This window comes from Quercus suber, unplaced genomic scaffold (genome assembly GCF_002906115.3).
Source record: "Quercus suber isolate HL8 unplaced genomic scaffold, Cork oak 2.0 scaffold_77, whole genome shotgun sequence".
Classification (NCBI taxonomy): domain Eukaryota; kingdom Viridiplantae; phylum Streptophyta; class Magnoliopsida; order Fagales; family Fagaceae; genus Quercus; species Quercus suber.
Window position 1 is genome coordinate 963,311 of NW_027069542.1, and position 22,135 is coordinate 985,445.

General features: G+C 35.7%; 2 protein-coding genes across 2 annotated transcripts; both read right to left on the minus strand.

Moving 5' to 3' along the window:
* Positions 1-1,487: 1,487 nt before the first annotated feature.
* LOC111996637 (uncharacterized) lies at positions 1,488-3,908 on the minus strand. Its single transcript, XM_024028625.2, has 3 exons — positions 3,789-3,908; positions 2,354-2,698; positions 1,488-2,248 (listed from the first exon to the last, which is right to left on the minus strand). The coding sequence occupies exons 1-3, from the start codon at positions 3,828-3,830 to the stop codon at positions 1,760-1,762; spliced, it is 876 nt and encodes a 291-aa protein (XP_023884393.1). The 5' UTR covers positions 3,831-3,908; the 3' UTR covers positions 1,488-1,759.
* Positions 3,909-16,205: 12,297 nt separating this feature from the next.
* On the minus strand, positions 16,206-16,559 carry LOC111996670 (short-chain dehydrogenase cctT). The gene has a single exon (XM_065773615.1). It carries the CDS (start codon positions 16,557-16,559, stop codon positions 16,206-16,208), a length of 354 nt encoding a protein of 117 aa, XP_065629687.1.
* Between the last annotated feature and the right edge of the window lie 5,576 nt (positions 16,560-22,135).

Below are 22,135 nucleotides of genomic sequence, written 5' to 3' on the forward strand. Positions count from 1 at the left end.
ACAATAGTTCGGCTTGTCGTTTTTGTTAGAAACGGCTAAAATGGAAGATCACTTTTGTTGCTTTCAGTGCTTGCACGTGCACGAGGTTGAGATTGGCTCTGGAACTCTAAACTCTAAAGTCTAGAGTAAACAACATATTTCCTATAATTTTGATCAACCAAAACGCTGGATTTTTTATTTTACAAAATTTTACTTAGGAAATATGTATGTATGAACTATTAAGGGTAAGGATATTTTATAGTTGATGTTTTACTTTGATGTTATCAAGAATTCAATTGCATGTTTTAACTTTACTTTGATTATTTCTTTCAAAATATATTCAGAGTTTTTCACTGATTTAAATGCTCAGAAAAAAGGAAACGACTAAAAAAGCTTAATAATAAAGTAGCTAGTACAAGTCTGGTAACAAAATATCGGTAGTTGAGTTGACACAGTGGGAAGAGAGCAGTGATAATTTTTGTGATATTTCTTATTGGAAATGAGATGACTTCAGAATGTAAAATCATGAGAATTTTAGAGTTACTGTTTTTTTTAACTTCTGTGGTTATAATGTGCCTGATCAACCTTACTGATCGCAGCCATCTTCAAATTCATAGAAGGCTAGGCCAATTGGTATGAAATCCTTCTCAGCAATTTTTTTAGGCGATTAATAGCAGAAATATTATTTAATCAAATTCTAAAGTTTACATCAGATAGGATAGCATCTTGGATACAATCCGCAGTGTCCTCTAAACATGTGAGTCCATTTGGATACAACTTATTAGTACTGAAAACTGATTATTACTGAAAACACTGTAGTAAAATAATTTTTAAATGTATGAATAATACCGTAAAACCTATTTTTAATATTTTTTAATGCGTAAACCGTGCATGCACTGTTTATGAACAGTAATTTTTGTCTTTCAAAGTCAACAAATGCGAAAAAAAAAAAAAAAAAAAGAGAAAGAGAAAACGCAACGCAACTTTCAGCTTAATCCAAACCAATACACTGTCTTCTTTCAAACTACAAGCCAACAAAGCCAATCTAAAAGCAGCAACAAACATTAACAGCATGAGGAAGTGCACTATATCTACAACTTCGTAAGAAGATATTACTAAATGAATTTCCTCCATTAAATTAAATGACCAGCACCAGAGTAATCCTGGAAAAAGTGCTGTACAACTTGAACAAATGCAAAATCTACCTCTTGTCAGCAACCTTAACATGAAAGTCAGGGGAACCATTACAATCTTGAACCCAGTCATTTGTGTAACATAATAGTCTTAGTAGGTATTTTTGTTTATTTTTATGTTGTGCACTAGATTCACAATCTGTGAGAATATCCCTTGCAACCATAAATTCTCAGGTGAGTGGTGAAGCTTTGGAAGTATCCTGAGATGTAGACCAACTCCATATACTGTACAACTGCATTGCTTCACACTTCACACTGTTGCAAATACCTATAAACCTATTTTCCAAAAAGAATATAAGGTAAGATGGTAATTGGTTTGCAAACAAATACCAAATAAGTTTAGCATTAATACTTTTTTTTAAGGTAACAAAAGTTTCCTTTTTCACGAGAACATCAATCAAATGACAAACAGCACCACACTGGAGTCATTCAATTTACATAAGATGTCCACCACATATGTCCCACAAAAATAGTATTGAAATTCATGTTATTTCTACAGAGATCATTTTCTGGGTCTCATTGTCCAAAAGTAAACAGGGTGACGTGATTACATCTAATTGACTTCCTTGCCTATTAGCTCTTGCAAATTAAACACTAGGAAGCATGGCCTTCAACCAGTTCAACCTCTTCTCACTTTTTAATGATATGAATGTTTTTCTCCAGGTTGAGTTCTGAAACAAATCCAGAGCAGCATTATAAGTACGGCGATCAACACCTTGCATCCCATTTATTATAGCAATACAATGACTTGCAGAGTATGGGTCATCAGATTGAGGTGCTGCAGTTCCATTTGATTTCGAGACAGAATTAATCTCCTTTGAATTCTCAGTTCCTTTGTCATGTTTCTTGTTGGGACCTGAACCCACAGGCTGTGCTGACTGGCGCTTATTGCGTCCATTTGAAATGTTGGCATTGACATTCCCCCTTGGGTGTGCAAGATTGTTACTGCCAGACCTGCTGTATCCGCCAATTGCAATGGCAAACTCTCCAGTGGCCTTTGGCTTTGTAAATATTGTGCATAGCTCTTCATAAATTGGACACCCCCATTTCCTGTACGGCTCAATCTCAGGATGCACCTATGAGTTTCACAAGTTGAAATTTTGTAATGTAACTAGAATTAAACATAAAAAGAATGCGTGAGAGACAGATAGCTCTAGCTCTTAAGAGAAGAAAATATGTACCTCAATATATTCTTTCCACACTAGATCATCAACATCCACCATCTTCCGACGATAATCCCAACCAAAGCCTCCATGGTTATACAAAGGTTTTACAATGCGATATCGCTTTCTTAAAACAGCTAGATGTTTTTTCAGTTCCGTCTTATCATAATTTAGACTTGTCTCCTGATTAAATTCTTTGCACACATGGTCCCATGCCTCCTCATTAAAGCCAGTGGCACACACGTCCAGATGGTATTTCATTTCCTCCATCAGCAATTCAACGAATACTTTCTCCAAGCGTGGTGGCCAGTTTGGCCTGGACCAAACATCCTCTGATTGCTCTTGATTTGTCTGATTATCAATCTAGAATATGCAGGATTTTGCCACGTTTAGGTATAAAGAGGCAATAACTTTCTACTTAAATTCCATCTTTGATATTCAAAGCCAGCATTGTAATTAAACAGGCTAACAAAAGGATGATACAATCATACAAATACAATTAGTTAATGCTTGCACTTGCAGCTCCAACACTTAGTCTATCAACAAATTGTATTACAATATGAAGTTAAAGTAGGATGTAATACAGTAAAATAGCAACATTTCTTTTTAACTTTTACTTAAATTATAAGTTGTCAATTCCGTTCCAATGACCATTCCAGTTTGTTCAATGAAATGAAATATTTCGATACTAGTTTATTCCAGCATACCATCCAAATTACCACTATATATATATATATATATAAAAGTCTTCATCACATAGGGTTCCTACCATATCAAATTATCAATTCAAAATCAAATAATATGACATCAACGATTTAAAAATCTTTGCTTACATAATAACCTAAATTTAATGGAATGATCCGAAATGGGCAATGGAACAGAATTGGCCAGAATTTAGACTGAGGTGGGATAGGGGCGATTTGTAGTAATTTTGTACCGGTTAGATAGCTGGAACGAAATTTTCCCAACCAGAACAAAACAGACCGGAACGGTACAGAATAGACAACATTTGATATTCGTTGATGTCATATATGTAGGACTATACATCTATTGCAAAACCAACAATCACATGCATTGCCTAGTAAAATTCAAACTACATAAATGCCTATCGCAGATTATATTGCTTGAAACCATAATTTCCAGGTTTAAGTGTGATGGTCAAAGCAGTGCAACAAGATAACTTTATTAGTGTGGTCAAAGGTTTAACTAGATTGCTTACTTAATAGGCCAAAATATCCAAACAACAAGGTCATCTTATAAGCATAGTATAAATCAAACACATAGTATACCAGAATCAAAAGGCAGATTAGAGAATCATAATGATCACCACGTAAATCACATAAACAAGATTTGGCAAAAAATAAAAAAGTGAATGAAATTATATATATAAAACGAGCATGTTTTTAAGTTATAAATAGGACATGGTTGTGGGAGCCATAAGTGACAAACTCACCCTTTCAGAATCGGAGCCACGCTTGCCTCTCTTTCTTGGCATCTTTGGAAATTCGAAGAGCAAACCCCTGACAAAGAAACACAGGGTTTGTTGTTAAACATAGGCCAAAGACTAGTTTTGTAACTTTATATTTTGAGAGCTAAATAATTACTAATTAGAGCCATTTATGATTTATAGTAGCGGGAAGCGAATGCGCGGGATTGCAAAATCTTTTTTTTTTTTTAATAATTATTAAAGTTAATAGATATTGACTTATTAAATATTTTTAGAAATTTTTTATGGGAAAAGCAAAATATAACTAATTTTTTACATTTTTCATAAAAATTGTTCAAAACATTTTTAAAATGCTCCATTAACAAATATTTTAAGACACCCGTTAAATAAACTTTTTTTAAAAAATAATTGGAGGGAGATTTGGATTTTTTGACATGTACTAACTTTCTACCCATATAGCTTATTCTAAGATTTGGATTTTAGACTTATAAATGAACGTAAATAAGCTATCTTATTTTATATTTGTTTGTTTAAAAAATAAGTAAAGTTCAAACTGTTTAGAAAATAAGTCAAGTTCAAATCTTAAGTTTAGGCTTGATTATTAAATGAGTCAAGCTGAAATATAATAGTGCATTTATAAACAAGCTCGTGAATATGAGAACTTGATTTAACTATATATAATATTATATATAATTATATGTATACTTGTCTAAAAATATATTTATATAGATTTGAAATTGGATTATACAAGTTTGTAATAGGTTTATATAATATTAAATTATTATATTTGTATCTTATTGATGATATAATTAGTCTATTCATGGTAAAAATTAATAGAATTGTGAAAAAGTAAAACATTTTAGTTATGGTTTTATAGTATATAGAAAAAGAATAAGTTAATCAAGTAGTTCATAAATAAGCTCGAGCTTGCTCGATAAGAAAATAAACTAAGTTTGAATATAAAATTTTGATTGGTGATGAGATCAAATTCAGCTTATATTTGAAAAAAAAAATTAAATGAACAAATTTGAACTTTTAATACTTGACTCGTTATATTTACAACCCTAAATAAAATCATGTTATTATTTATATAAAAAAAATATTTATGAATAATGACATGATTTTATTCATACAAAAATTACATAGTAAAAAAATGAAGAAGTAAATTTAAGCTATGTTTGCTTGAGATAATAGAAAAAGTGCAAAAGATGGAAAATCGTGTGAAGATGCAAACCAAACCGTACTTGGGAGTCGGAAGGACACATTGCATGATGTATGCTTATTTTTTTTTTTTTAAGAAGATGATGAATGTTTTATTTTAAGAAGATGATGTATGTTGGTTTTACTATGGTTATTTATTATTATTATTATTATTATTTAATTAATTAAGGTGATTCAGCCAACCATGAAAAGTCAAAAGTGTACTAACTTTCTACCCATATAGCTTATTCTAAGATTTTCTCTAATAATAATAATGTGATTTACTGCACATCCTTGGATTTTGGAGCCAAAAAGGCTTAAATTGTTGGATTTTCCCACTTTGTTCCCGCTACCACTTCAACTGTTCGCTCCATTCCCCACCCCCCACCGAGTAAAATATATATGAGACAGAAGTCACAGAAGGCTGTGAAAAAAAAAAAAAAAAATTACGCAGAGCACAGAGAGAAATATGGTCACCAAAAATGAGAGAGACATGGCCGGTGGCAAGAGCATTGTCAAGCCCATTTGCTCGATTTGCTTCGAAGATCTCAAGCCCCTTGTTCAAGATCTCCAAGCCATCTCCGTCTGCGGTCATGTCTTCCACGAGCCATGGTCATTCTCTCTCTCTCTCTCATTGAATATAATATTTATGTATGTATCATATTATATCTATAAATGCATGAGTTGAATGTTGAAAAATGAAAAGTCAGAATATGGAATTGATTGCTCGACTTCCTTGCCTATTAGCTCTTGCAAATTAAACACTAGGAAGCATGGCCTTCAACCAGTTCAACCTCTTCTCACTTTTTATGATATGAATGTTTTTCTCCAGGTTGAGTTCTGAAACAAATCCAGAGCAGCATTATAAGTACGGCGATCAACACCTTGCATCCCATTTATTATAGCAATACAATGACTTGCAGAGTATGGGTCATCAGATTGAGGTGCTGCAGTTCCATTTGATTTCGAGACAGAATTAATCTCCTTTGAATTCTCAGTTCCTTGTCATGTTTCTTGTTGGGACCTGAACCCACAGCTGTGCTGACTGGCGCTTATTGCGTCCATTTGAAATGTTGGCATTGACATTCCCCCTTGGGTGCAAGATTGTTTCTCCAGACCTGCTGTATCCCCAATTCAATGGCTCTTCCAGTGCCTTGGCTTTGAAATATTTTGCATAGCTCTTCATAAATGGACACCCCCATTTCCTGTAGGCCAATCTCAGGATGCACCTATAAGTTTCACAAGTTGAAATTTTGAATACAGTTAAACATTAATAAAAGAATGCGTGGGGTAGCTTAGCTTTAAGAGAAGAAAATATGTACCTAAATATTCTTTCCACACAAGATCATCAACATCCACATCTTCCAACGATAATCCAACCAAATGCCATGGTTATACAAAGGTTTTACAATGCAATATCGTTTTCTTAAAACAGCTAGGGTTTTTTCATTCCTCTTATCTAATTTAGACTGTCTCCTGATTAAATTCTTTGCAACATGGTCCCATGCCTCTTCATTAAAGCACTGCACACACGTCGGATGGTATTCATTTCTCTCAATCAGCAATTCACGAATACTTTCTCCAAGCGTGTGGTGGCCAGTTTGGCTGGACCAAAATCCTCTGATTGCTCTTGATTTGTCTGATTATCAATCTAGAATATGAAGATTTTGCCACTTTAGGTATAAAGAAAGACTAACTTTCTACTTAAATTCCATCTTTGATATTCAAAGCCAGCATTGTAATTAAACGGCACAAAAGGATGATACAATCATCAAATCACTTAATTCTTGCACTTGCACTCCAACACTGTGCTATACAAATTGTATTACATTATGAAGTAAAATTTGAATGCAAGATACCATTTTGGTTAACAGAGTAAAGATGGACACTTTTGAACATTTCTTTTACCTGTAAGCCTACCATAAGGCACCATCACTTGAAATGTTCATATTCACTGATGTCATGTATGATATATGCAGAACCATAATACATCTGACACAGAACCCGTCACAAAACCAATAATGAAATGTACTGCCAAATACTAATATCAGAGTCAAACAAGGGAACCACTTTTTTTGCAATAATCCAAGCAACAAAATCAACAAAGTGATCAATAAAAAAAATGACAAAAAGCAATTGAATTTACCACTGTTTTGAGGTCCTTCCCCTGGAACTTGAAAAGAGAGCTAAGCCCATCAACCTTGTCCTCCAATCTCTGAATTTGGCAGCGCAAGTCTTTGGGATCTTCCTCATTCTTGGCGAGAACAGAATTGTTGGAGCCCTCGACTGACTGAAAGTAGAGGCGACTGACATTTTTTGCTGAACATTTTTGCATGCACACAGGGCAACTATATCTCCTCCTTCGCAAGCAGTGCTTGAACCACTGTTGTAAACTACGGATTCAAGCACGCACACACCAGAGTAAATAAAAAAAAGTTGTAATCACGTCACTTGTAGGTTCTGTTTACTTTTGGCCAAATTACCTAGAAAATGATCCATGTATAATTCACTAGGAAATGGCATGAAATTACCATATCCGTGGGACATCAGTGAACATATTTTGTTGTGAAAGAAATGACTCGAGTCCCCATATGGTTCTGTTTGGTGTTTTGTTGATGAAAAAGGCAATTGCTGTTATTAGTTACTACCAGCAATAGAAGTACAGTATGATATTAATGCTAAAACTTAATTTGTTGTTTGTGTGCAAACGAATTATAATCTTACCTTACAATTCAGTAGGGTTGATAGCTTTTTAGGTATTTGCAAAACTGTGTAATGAAGTAGTGGACTCGTGCAATATACATGTGAGAAGTCCAGGCATCCTCAGGCTCTGAAACTATTTGGAAGTTGTCAAGCATTTTTGTCATCCAATTAGAATAAGATTTGGACAGGTTGTTTCTATATAATCAAAATAAGAGCACAACTATGTTGTCTTTCTTTCTCAGTTTTCTGAATGAAATCAGGTCCAAATCAAAAATAATAATAATAATAATAATAAGAGCACAACTATGCCTGCAGCAATACAAAAGACAGGCAGCACTTTTTATTGAAGTACTGATGTGTTAGTGGTATGGTTAGTAATGCCCATGTTAGATAATAATTAAAAGGGTAATGATAAGTGTGAGTGATTTTTATTTTTATTTTTAATTTTTAGAAACAAACACTTTGAGAGAGGAAATAAGATTCTAACACAGGTGAGTGGTTAATATAACACAATTAACCCCAAACCAAACCCATAGCTAGACAAACTTTTGGGTCAATTGGTGTATTTATTTGTTATATTAACCTCTCAATTAAAGTTTTCCTAAGGTGTTTCTCGACGTGTTTTCTTGTACAATTAATTTTTACTTGTCCATTGTGAGAGTACTTTTTTTTTTTAGCACTATGGCCCGAGGATCCTGGGCCGTGTGAGGGGTACTTGGTGGACTGGGATCAATTCCCCGCAGCTAACAGGCTGATTTAGGAATAGATTTGTGCACAGAAACAAGCTTCCTACAATTACAAACAAACTAAAAAAGAGTATTTGTATTGAACAACATTTAGCAGTAAAGGAAATGCATAATAAGTGAAATAAAATGCGAAGAACATGTTAGGGATCCTCCGACTGATGAGGTATGTTTTATTAGTTTTTTTCTCTTAAAAAAAAAAAAAACTGTGATTTACAAAGCTCACTACAACATGGTGCAAGGTTCAAGTGAGTTCAAAAATTACAGACTTTGATAGCCATTCAAGCTTCAAAGACTTGCAAAGTTTGAATCCGTTGAATCCGAGCGTGTAATGTAGTGGCTGTTTCGGGGATCCCGGGAAACAAGTTCCTCTGTTTTCCCTTTTGTTTTACAGAGTATTTCTTATATCTTTCGGGACTTTTAGAGAAATAACTCTCAGTGTCTTAATGAATGATCTATGCCTCTCCCCTTCAAAAAAATTTGAATTCTTTCTCTTCCTTTCCCCCTTTTTATAGCACAGTGGCGGGCTCCCGGGGGTACTACCAATTTTCCTTTTTGCCCTTTGAAGTTGGTTCAGCGCCTGGTTGTCCCAGGGACATGTCGTTTCCTTTTTTCTTATAGCTCTTCTCTTTTTGCTGCGACAGGATGAAAGTTTCCCAGCAAGTTTCCCATTTCCGGATTTCCCCTTGGTTGACCTGAGGTGTTTGGCTTTTCTTGCTCCAGCTTTCCCAGCTTTCCCAGTTGTACTTTCTTTGTCTTTTTTTTTTCAAATGGTTGGGACCAAATCTCCTGCATTTTATCTTTTTTTGTCTTTCTTCGAATGAGAGTCTCCCAGCGTGCCTTTTGTCCCTTTTTTTTTTATCAAGTCTGCTTCAATTTCTCCTCATGCGTCCGGTGATCCTCTGGCTCTGGTATTGCTTCTGGGCGTCCCGACCCAAGTCTTCCTTCTGGGCTTGGTTGCTGTTTGCTTTATCTGTTTTCTTGGGCCCTTTTCTTCGTGGACCTCTGAATCAAGTCTTCTGGGCTCCCTTCTTTTTTCTTTCTTTTCCCCTTTCTTTTATTGTGAGAGCCCATCCTTTCTCTCTTTTTTTTTTTTTTGTGAAATGGGCCCAAGATCTTTTTTCATCTCTTTTCTTTTTTGGGCCTATTTGTGGCTATATTAATTATATATTTTTTTTTTGCACCTCAACATCCATTTACTCCAAAAAAAAAAAAAGATTTACTTGTCCATTAAAATAGGAGTTAGGAAAGTAGGAGTTACACATGCATTATTACAAATTTACACAAGCTAAACTCAAGTTCACACACACATATTTAGAGTCTTGTACGTACACACAACCCACACAATTATGATTAAGTTCATATTGTTTGATAATTGAGCCTAAACTTTTAGGTTTGAACTTATTAAATAAAAAGGAATATATTCCTTTTTACCCAAACACAAACTGTATAAACAACTCAATGACATATGAAAAGCCTAGCCTAAGGTGGAACTCGACATTAGTAAACTCAAGTCCTATAGAAAGTTGTTCCGTGTGAATTTTTTTTTTTTTTTTTTTTTTTTTTTTTTTTTTTTTTTACAATTGAAAGATCCTTTTAGAGAAAAGTGAGAGTCAGGAATCAGGATAGATGGTAAATGTCGGACACACAAAAAATTGACAATTGTCTCATTATAAAAGGGTTCAGGCAGGACTATTACACATGATACATGCAGGTCTGATCTACATGTGTTCCTGTACAAAAATTTAGTTAAAACGTAATGTTTTGATACATTTAGTATGTTGTTTTGAACAATGCCTTGATATATTACAAGTTGAGAGAGAGCATCTCCAAGCCTAATATATGCCGTCAAATACATCAATAATGGGTAGTTAAACAATGTAAAAATACATTAGTCTAATCTCTTTATTATCCCAATATTCTGACCAGATTTGTAACTTTCATAAGTTAAAAAGATTAAAGGAAAATTACACCAACCTCCCTTAAGGTGTAAGAAAATGAGAGCAACCCGCCGACCCCTAATTTAGTTTTGCACAAACATCTCCCAAACCCCCTCCTTTTGAAGGCAGGGGAATCCATTTCTTTCTTGTATTAAATATTATGATTGATTTGTAGTTCAATGGCACTCTTCCTAATCTTTACCTAATTAAGCATTCATAATTTTTGGGTAAATAAGGGAATTAGATATCTATATCTCAAGGGTTAGATAGAAGCTTCATCTATGAGCCAAATGCAAATAGGAACGTGATCTCTTAATCAAACTCAAAATAAAATTTTCTTGTATTGTAATGTAATGTTTATCACAAATCAGGGGAATTTCATTTCTGCAAAACTCAGGGTCATTGTCATTTCTAACCTCAAAGGAAGTGAGCAAAATTTTTCAAAGATTAAATTATTTACTAGAATAATCAATTCTAACTAATTTTCCTCACATTTATTTACTAAACAAGAACTATTAAATAGTATATATTCTAACAAACTTAACCTATGAAAATTTGCCTGAGCTTGCCCACACTTAATTAAGAAATAACATACTAATCCCCCTCCAAAAGTTGAAAATTTATCCAACTCTTAACAAATTGCATACACACAACAACAGCAAAACACCCCACTATAGAGAAGAGAAGTTAAATTCATACCTTCTTTGACAATTGGGCCTTCTCTTCAAGGACGTCGTTTTCATCAATCACAAAATGATTTCAACAATAGTTATTACTTATTAGTCACCTAGGTAATCTTGAATATCCAGACTTGTCACACCAATTCTTTTAAATAACAAATACGCCCCTGGTATAGACAACACAAATTGAATAGTTAGACTTTTTAGAGTGAAATGTAAGATCCATGGGTATATTATTTAGTGCATTAGTTCTATTATATAAGGAGTTATACAATACTATTTTGAGAAAATACTAGTACCAAGCTTGAAACAAACAAGTAGTATTAGTGGATGAGGAATTACAGATGTCACCTTCTAATATAAGGCAAACCGAAAATATAGTACCAACTAGCCCAAACAACAATATTGTGGTGAAATTCTTGAAAATTTTACTTTTTCTTGGCCTGAAAACAGGAAACAAATGAAGAACCCATGTAGTATCAGTATGGTGCAACATTCAGTACATAATTCAGTCAGAGGACATTACATTTTCATAGAAATAGCATATAAGAAGCATCAAAATTAAGCGGTAATGAATCTCACAAATATCAAGACTGATAAATCTAAATTCAATACGATTCAATTATTTGTTCATAATTCACATCATCATGTAACACCTTCTTGCTGCATTACTTTGGCTAGCTTGGAATCAACATTGAAATTGGTATTGGAGGGTTTACATTCAACTCTACATTGGATAGCGTTTGATCTCTACTAAATTTATACACAGAGAGACTAAGAAGAGAGGAGAGACAACGGTGCCTTCAAGAGAGAGAGAGAGAGAGAGAAATATAATAGTTCATTTGGAACTCAAGTCTCAGCCATGGAGAAAAACATCAATTGATTATTTTTAAAGTTTTCAGTGGAACTCAAGTTTCGGAGACTTGTGTTTAGTAGAATAGTTTGAGATGAGATTTTTGTAGTTTTTTGAAAATACATGTGGATGAAAAAGTGTGTTAAAATATGTGTAATGTTGTTTAAAATGTAAAAATGTGAGTTTGAGATTGGAAAACAATCAGGCCCTTGAGTTCCAAAGGATGCTACTTAACTAATATGTTTCATTTTCGACCACATTAATATGTTTGCAAAATCCACAATTGTAAAAAAAAAAAAAAAAAAAAAAAAAAANATTGCTGCTCTGGCTCCCGGACCATGGGCTGGTGTATATACTGCATCCAAAGCCGCTGTTCATGCATTGACCGATACATTGAGGTTTGATACAACCTGCATACATCTTAATGCTGGGTTATATCTGCATAAAAACAACGATTGTCACATAGATAATTTTAGTAGTGCAAATTATTTATGCTATTAGACATAAATATAGCTGTGCAAAGCCGTTGACAATAATTATCTTACCAAAGAAGAATTTCTGTTTAATAAAAGAAAATCTTGAATTGTCATGAAGAAACACAAGAAGGCCTTCTTTAGGATAAAACCGTGTATGACTTTTCCAAGTTAAACTGTACGAATACATTTAAGAATAAACACAATTTAGGGTAACTTTATTTAAACCTAAGAATGGGAACAGCATAGTTTTTAATTCATAAGATAGTCATCTCCTAGCCACAGCTTTTATGACTTCCACTTTCTTTAAGCCAGGCCAAGGTTAATTGAAATCTGCCTTTGTAGTAGGAATATTGGTGGATCCTTTGTTATTTGATGATCGCTTACGCTTAAATTCTCAATTAATATTCCATATACTCTCCATGTAACATGCAGATTAGAACTAAGACATTTTGGGATCGATGTTATCAATGTTGCCCCAGGAGCTATTAGGTCAAACATAGGAAATGCTGTCATAGCTAACTACACCAAATGCCTGAGTGGAAGTTGTACAAACCTTTTGAAGCCGCCATCGGGCCAGGGCCCATTTTTCACAAGGAACTAAGTCAACCCCTTCGGAGGAGTTCGCGAAGAAGACTGTGGCTGCAGTGCTGAAGAAGAATCCTCCAGCCTGGTTCTCCTCTACTTCCAACATTGACAATTTTTCCCTTTCTCCTGGATGCCATGTGAGGTACAACAGCTTGAACCAACCGCATGGGACCTATTTTAGAGTATGACATTATAAATGAATATTATTATTCACTGTTTTAATTTTTTTCATTGTTTTAGGAATGTAATCAAAGAAAACAAAGAACCATGAGATATTACAGGAAGAAAATAGAAGAACATATCAAATCTGCTGTGAGGGTCAGACTAAAAAACAGATAATTTAGACATGGACAGATTCAAATACAAAGAAGAATCTTGTAGCAATGCCATAGACATATAGTTGTTACAAGGCCAATTTATCAGAGGCAGCACCATGTGTTACCATGTATGATGTAAAGAAAACTCAAGCTTCATATCCAAAGCCAAACATATGAGAAATAATTAGAAACATTGCATAATGCAAATGATGTAATTTGTATTTCACAACACTTCAATGTGTTTACTATGTCAATAATGCAGTGAGGTTCAGAAGTTTTTGAGGATGTGGTCAATCTATTCACAGGATGTAACCTGACCATTTTCTGTTCAATTTCTTTGTAATGAAGATTGAGCAACAGAAACCCTGCAATAATAGATCCTATCTTTCAGAGAGGCAATGCTTTTTCAGTATAGTATTAGTTTTGAAGTTTACACAAGTCCTATTGCATGGCTTGGAATTTGAGGGCAAAGTTCAACCTTAGTGAAGATCTGTGTTTCCAAATGGCAAATATTGGGAGGAATTTTGAAATGCAATTTTAAATGGAAAGGCCAGCAAGAGATCTCTCCTTAAAAAACAAGAAGGTAGAAAATTTGATCCTTCAGTTCTTTCAACTAAATGTAAATATACATGTATGCGCATGACAAACTATATAATTTTTAAAGTGCAAAAAACTTTAAGTTTAATACTATCATAGATGAAATAGCTATTGATTTAAGGAGATAATTAACCCAATAGTGAATTTATCAAAAAAACAAAAACATTCAATAAAAAGTTATTACCTTGTGTGTTTATACATATATACACATACAAAGGAGTGCATCGATGCTGATTAATGATACATTTATCGTCTTAACTGTAATGCTGTCATGCTGTTACCAATTGAACCATCACAAAGAATAGCGTTGAGTGAGGCCTGCAAATTCTTCATTGGGTGAACTAAAGAATTGATACTAGCAAAGTATCAGTGTGCTGACGCAGCATAAACATAAGTGATGTGGCCTCTGCAAAACTCATTCTATAGCAGATACCAAGTAGATGTGATGCAGGAGCATCTACATAGCTAAATGCCTTTGTGAGTAGTTGTTGGCTGTGTAGTAATTTGGTATGTTGCAGCAACAACCGAGTGCAGTAACAGCAGGCATAATCTAGTGCAGCAGCAGGTAATAAACCAGCTAGTAATTTCAGCAACTGGGCTAGGCTTGGTGCAGTGGCTTAGTTCAAGGTGAAGCCTCATGTCAGGGTAGTTGAAAGCTTTAGAAGTAGGCTAAGTGGTTTCGAAAGCAACTTGTTGTAACAGAAGTAGTTAGGCTTCCAGTTAGTTAAGCTGCAGCCAATCACATTGTTTCTAGCTGTCTGTTAATGCAGCAGCCAATGAGATTAGTTTGTAACTAACTAGTTAGTGCCTTAGTTAGTTAGCTCTGTAGGAACTAATCAGTAATAAGCAACGTTCGAGCCAATCAAACTACTTATTGCAATACAAGTAATCTGCTGCATGACTTGTTACACAGATTTTGATTTAATGACATTTACTTAGCCTTGAGTGCTATTTTCAAAGTGTTCTCTCTATGCAATGGTATTATCCACCTATAAGCTTTCCTCATTCTCATTTAATTTCTAAGCATAAAAAGCAACCCCAACCAGCCTGCATCAAGATGGGCATCTATTTTAGGGTCTACTATTGTTGTTTAGCACCATTTTGATATTCAGCACTAACATTTCCTATAAAAAGTATTACAAAAGAACCTGTTTCTAGATATTGCTTCATTACGTTTCAAAAAAAATCACAATTTTCTCCCGAAAGGACATAAAATTCGTTTCTTTTCAAATTTGTTCCTTCTAGATAGTGCTATCAAATTTCAAATAGCAAGTACCCCAATATTTTGAGATTTCCAAGTTTGTCAAAGTTACAAAGATAAATTCTGAATTTCATACTTTTCTCCTTCTATTATAGCAGCAAGAACTTTAACAGCTATCAATCACTACCGAGTGGTAACAAAAAAAAAACACGTGTGTGAAACATTGAAAAAAAGTATTGCAGCAAGGAAAAACAAGCTGACCTCAGGCAGGGCAATCTGTAATAAGTGAAGAAATGCCCATTCAAATTAACCTTTAAAACAGTAGCATATAGCAATGATAAATTACCTAATGTCCAAAAAGCTTAAACTTATAGGCAGTAGTGAATTTAATCACTTAACCATTATTCTAACACTCTCACTCACATGTAGACCCAGACTCCCGATATTAATAAGTGGTTAAATGGGAGGTAGTGTAGAATGCAGGGTTCAAACTCACAAGTCACAACCACTGTTTTAATATTATTCTCAATTGTCCCAAAGTTGAAGCTCAGTGAATTTTGAGAAATAACCATCACAATTACAACATGGCAGTAACAAAAAACAAAAACACAGATTAAGCACATCTTAAAAAAAAAAAAAAAAAAATTAAAAATACAAAATAAAAGGTTAGCAGAAGAATATTTAGTAAAGCATATGTTATGTGCACAATTTTTTATTAGTTGCTTTGAAGGCACCATTACCAAGCTTCCAAACTTTGATAAAAAATACTAATTCAAGAGAGTGCATTACTACAAGTTAGTCTAGCTATACAAAATAGACTTGGTACTAAATAAAATTTAAATACTAAATTCTTATAATCTATCAATAAAAATAATCACAATACATCCTAAAACCGCAAAGGGCCTTGTAATTCAACTAGAACCTCCTCTTAATGTTTCCAACAAAGCGGCTACATTCGAATCCCCCCACCCCATTGTACCTATCAAATTTATAATAATAAAAAATTATCCTAAACAAAACTAATCTAACTAATCATAATCCATACTAATTCATTTAAATAAATAAATAAATAAATAAATTTTTATCATAATTGATCCAACAATAATTAACGAAAATTAGGCTGATAAGTCAGTTCAGTATGTTACCATAGAGATTGGTATCAAAAGTTCGTTGGAGAGCAGAGAGAGGAATCTCAGCAAGAGGGCCTACACATTGGACCCCAGCATTGTTCACCAACACATCTATGTGACCGTACTTCTCCACGACAGTGGACACCACGCGTTGCACGCTGTCGTGGGACAGGACATCCAGTTCTTGCAGGAAGAACCTAGGATCCTGCTCTAAGTCTCCCATCGAAACCTTGGACCTGCTCGTTGCCACGACTTGGCAGTTTTTGGCGGCGAACGCGCGTGCCAGCGCGTAGCCTATACCTCCAGCAGAACACCCCGTGATTAGCACCACTTCTTTGCTGTCCGGTTCCATTTCTTCACAGTTCTGACAGAGTTTTAGATTCGATAGATAATTCTAATTAGTAGTACTATTATTAGTTACACTATTACTAGTACTACCATTCCAGCTCTTCGTCGATACCAATGATAGAGAGACTAGTGTGAGAGAGAGAGAGAGAGAGAGAGTTGTACACCTGTATGTGTAAATCTTTATTAGTCCAAAATGAAAGGAAAAAAACAAAATTTGTAACAGTGTTTTCATTTAAGATTTCACTTAGCCCTAGTCTGCATCTGGGAAAGCGTGGTGGATATATTATTATTAATTTATTTATTATTCTACCCATAATTTATGGCCATAAGTTTTCTCTTTTATCGTGTCACACCCCCAGTGGTTCATCCTGGCTGGAATGACTGATAATGATTTTCTTTTTCTTTTAAGAAGGAAATCTGATAATGATTTTAATGTTTCCAATTCCATCAAAAAAACCGCACCAGATATGCTCGTTAGAGCTTTGATAGGGTCGGGTCAATCGGTATTTTTCCGCATGAAATTTTTTATTTTTTAAAAAAATTATGTATTTATCTAGGTCATATAATAATAATAAATTATTTAGTATGAAATGACTTTTCTTTTTCTATCAAAAAATAATAATAATAAATGTATAACTTTAAATTCGTGAGCTCAACAAATTAATACTTATTTAATAATTATATGATTATACAATATAAAAATGTGTATAGTCTACTATTTGAAAATCTAATTAGAACAAACACATAAGTTTTCCTACTACACAATATCAACATCCCAAAATATAAAAAAAAATTACAAATATCTAATTAGATAGCTAATTTGACAAATAATAAAAACATATAAAATTTTTTAAAATCTTGAAAACTAATATCATAATCTAATATTTTGAAAAATGATCTAAAAGTTGTATTTAATTTTTGATGCACTGTGGTTGGCACTCTATATCAATTTGAGAATATACATCAAATTTTGATTGTTTACTTATTTATATATGACATCTTTTATAAATATTATATTATTGTTAGACAATATACACTCCAAAAAAATATTATTTTATTTTGGCTATGGACTAATAAAAAATAATCCTAGCCATTTCTAATTTAAGCCAATTTCATTGATATACTTCAGCTTTACCCTTTACACATTTATAAATACTTCTCATATATGTCTATAATTTCAAATATCTATTTTAAAGTCTACTGCAACCAGATTATCTTAATAGATACTTTGTTATTTAATATCTAAAATCTTTACTTATCTTATTATTCAAGAAAGAAGAATGTCTCAATCTTTACTTATTGTATGTAATCATCAATTCGTTTGCATGCAACTAGATAAAAATCTCAATTGTTTTCTTGAGACTAATGTAATCGAATGATATTAAATATAAATAGATTTTTTTTTTTTAAATGGTGTCATCCAAATTTTTTTTTTTTCAAAATTTGATGTTTTTTAGGGGAAAAAAAAAAGTCACATGCATTATATTTGTCAATTGGGTTTGGGTTGTACAATGTAAAACCCATAACAAATGAGTAAACCAACTATGTCTTATTTATTTATTTATTTATTTTTAGTATTTAAAAACGGACCAGGACACTAGTTATTCGGGTTGACTTGCAAAAAAGGGTCGGGTCATGGATTAACCCATTTTTTATTTGGGTAAAAAATTTTGGGTTCAGGTTGGCTCAAAGAATCTGACTTGTTTTGCCAAGTCACTGTCATTTATTGCATAAGTGATTTTTTTTTAATAAACAATTTCCCCTTATCATTCGATAATTTAGGGAGAGAAAATTTGCATCCTATACATGGACAAAATGGCTAAATACCACTTATTTTAAAAATATTTAACCAAACGCCACTATTTTCAAACTATGTAGCAGAATACCACCCTTTTGGAACTCAATATTATGAAAATCGAGTTCCACATAAGTAACTTGCCACGGTGGCAGGCGGTGATGTGGCTTTTCTCAATAAAAAAAAATATCATGTGGAACTCAAAATTTTCAAAATTGAGTTGCGTGTAATTTAGAACTTGATGATGCCGAAAATATCAACAGTGAGTTGCACAATGCTCGTACCCTTGAAACGACACCTGCACAAAGAAAGGAGGACCTAACAGAGAGAACCGGTGTGGTGCCGGCCAAATACCCTCCGAAGGTCAAGTTAGAACTTCTTTCAACTCTAGAGTGCTAGAGAGGGGTTAATTATGCGTACCTCGATTCGTAAAGGTATTGGGGCTTTTATAGTAGTAGAGGGTTGACCTTTCTTCCTTGGAGCAGAAGTCTATTCCATATAGGAATCCTTATGAGCGTAGATTGCGGAGCCCTTTCCTTATAGGAATCTATCATTGAGCGTGGTGGCCAAGTAAAGGTTTTATTGTAACCGTCGGCCTTTTACCCGTCAGCTGTCTCGTTCCCTACGTTGGTAAAGGGTCGTCAGCCTCTTTGAACATAATTAGTCAAGCTTCTCAGATTTCCCTTATCGTCAGCGTGTTAGAGTCCTTAATATCCGTCGTAACTGGCCCGTCAGCCTGAGCATAAGCTGACGGGTTAAGCCCAGGGTACTTGCTATGATTCCTCCTTATCAGTTACCCCCTACTCCATATCTCCGTCAGCTATAACTGACGGGTTATGGAGTTTTTCATTCGTTGTCACCTGCTGTTTTGACCAGGGGAGAAAATAATTAAAAGCTGACATCCCAGTATTAAATGCTAGGACACGTGGCATGCTCGGGTTGGCTCCGCGTCTGGATGAGGGCGTCGCTTCGTCTTCCGTGCGTTTTCCTTATATATATATATATGGCCCACCTCTCCCCATTTTTACTATTTCACTTTCACTGATTCCTGGAGAGCACATCCGTCGCCTATATTCCGTCTATACTGCCAACATTTCTGTCATCACTTCTTCAACCGTTACTCTTGGAAAACTTGTAAGTTTCCTTTCTTTCTTTGCACACTTTGAATTATTTTCTTTACAGTGAGGTCGTCATCCTAGGTGCTTAGTTTACACCCGTCACTTGTAGGTAGATTTCAAGTGACGCGTCGAGTGACCAGTCGTCGGTCCGCGAAGGAGCGGGCTACGACGAGGTGTTTGGTTCAGGCTCAGGTAGTGAGTCTGAGAGTTCCTCCTGGTCGTCAGAGAGGGAGACGTCAGCCCATACCCCCGTCGAGGAAGTAGGAAGTCAGGGAAATGACGGCCAGGAGGAAGAAGTAGGCGAGGAGGGTGAAATTGGAATAGGAGAAGCAAATAGTGACGGGGAGGAAGGTGATGAGGATTCTTGCGAAGGGACTTCTGAAAGTCCTAGAGGCAGTCGTCCCTTCATCCTTCCCAAGGACTGGGCTGTGAATAAGTTCCTTCCAAAGATGACACTTAAGATTTTTAACGAATTACGCACCCGTTTCCAAATCCCCGACCATATTCCTATCTGTCTGCCTAGGTAGGGTGAGAAATGTTATACGGGAAGAACTGCAAATGTTGGCATGTATGATGCCATGTTTGCCGCCGGGTTGAGACTGCCTCTGACGGCTTTACACCGTCAGCTGGTTGATTTCCTTGGTATATCCGTCAGTCAGATTGCTCTAAACTCGTGGAGAATCTTTATTAGTGCTGAGATACTGTGGGGTCGTCTAAGTGGAGGCCACCATCAGCTTTCCTTGGATGAATTTTTCTACTGCTACAGACCCTGGCACCTTTCTTCTTCAAAGGGGATGTATCATTTTGCCGTCAGGGACAAGGAGTTGAGGCTGGTGTCTGAGATGCCAGATTCTAATAGAGCCTGGAAGAGTAGGTTCTTTTTTGTGGAAGGGACGGACTGGGTGTGCCGTCAGGAAGAGTGGGAAACGATACCCTTTGGTTGTTTTGACAATACTTGGGGGTTTGCTAAGGAGTTAGGTTTTAGCCGTCAGCTTTTATCCTCTTCAGTTTGCTACTTATTTCAATTTATTTTTGAAAAGGTACTAACGTAGTCAATTTATTCTTTTTTCAGCTTTCACTTGTCCATCAATAACCGACGAGTAGGAAGATTTCATCCGTCGGGTTTTAGAGATACCTATAGAAGAGCGATCGTGCCGGGACTTGATTACCCTCGACACTCTTCATACGTACTGCGGGGTTCCAAAACCGACGCCTGAAGCTCGCAGATTAGAAGAATTTTCTCGTCACCGTAAGTTCCTTGACCTATTCGTTACGTCACTCTTTGTACCTTTAGTCGGCAGCTTCCCTTATGCGTTTTTTGCAGAAATGGACATAGCTAAGGAACGGATCAGGGCTGCCGCTGCCCGTCAGAAGGAGGAAAAGAAGGCAAAAGGGGAGGCGACGTCTACGTCTGCCCCCCAAACTGTCGCTAAGGGCTCCCAGAAGAGGAAAACTGACGGGGTAGTCATTCGCCCGTCGAAAAAGCCCACCGTCACTCCTGGGAAGTCGCCCCCCACGTCGGGCCATGGAGCAGGGAAGGGTGTTATGACCTCTTCTGGTCCCGTCCTGCAAGGACCCCATAGCCTGCTAACGCATAAGGATTTTGCCGTCGAGACTATTGAAGCCCTCATAAAACTGACGGATATAGATCCTTGCGCTCAGCTGGGGACGGAAGAACTGGGGTCGTCAGCTTTGTTCGATCTCTTGCGGGTAAGCCGTCAGCTTCTTTTGACTGACGTGCTTAATCTTTCTTTTTGATAACTGACGGTTGTATCTTTTTCTAGGCCTTGGTTCGTGTGAAGGCGCTGCAAGACTGTTGCGTGGCCAAGGAGGGGGTCGTCAGTCGTGTTAACAAGCATAATGTCAACATGCGAGACCAGCAAGCTCAGTATAAGCATGCGGTACGCACACTTAACCTCGAGCTGAAGGAGGTAAAGGAGAAGCTGGAAGAGGCGAGCCGTCGAAGGGCGAGCTAGAGGGAGAGCTGACGGCCCTTCGTGGACGGTTGGAGACGGCAGGGGCTGACGCCATTGAGAAATTCAAAGCGTCAGACTCCTTCATCAATTCTTGTGGTGCCTAATATGGCACGGGATTCGATGATTGTCTCAAATAGGTTGCGTCAGCTTTCCCTGAACTGGACCTATCTGGGATTACCCTAGACGACGCTCAGCCCATGACGCCTGCTACTGATGCCGTCACTGCTGGCGCTGACGACTTGGTTGATTCTCCCCCTCATGGAGATAGTGGAGTTGTCCTGGCCCAACCTGCTGCGAACCCTCCAACAACTGCTGAGACTCCTCCTGTGGTGCTGCTTGACGGAGAGGACCCTTTTGCTATGTAGAAATTTTTTTTTAAGTGACGGTTTTTATTTTTGTAGCTTCATGTTTTTTTCCTTCCTTTTAATTTATGTAGCAAACAGTTGTATTAAGTGCCCCTTGGGTCCCAATGTGTAATATTTTGACAGCTCCTTTTTTTAAATGCCCATTTTTGACTTTGGTTTGTTTGTGATGCCGTCGCTCTTAATCACTTGTATGTAGCTACTTTTTAACTCGTATGTTTTGATTTGAAAGAACGGAATCAGGATTGTGGGCACTTTTTAGTACCGTCAGTTTTACTAAACCGTCGGTTTAAACTTTGAGCTTTCTAGTGTAAATCTGCTTAATAAAT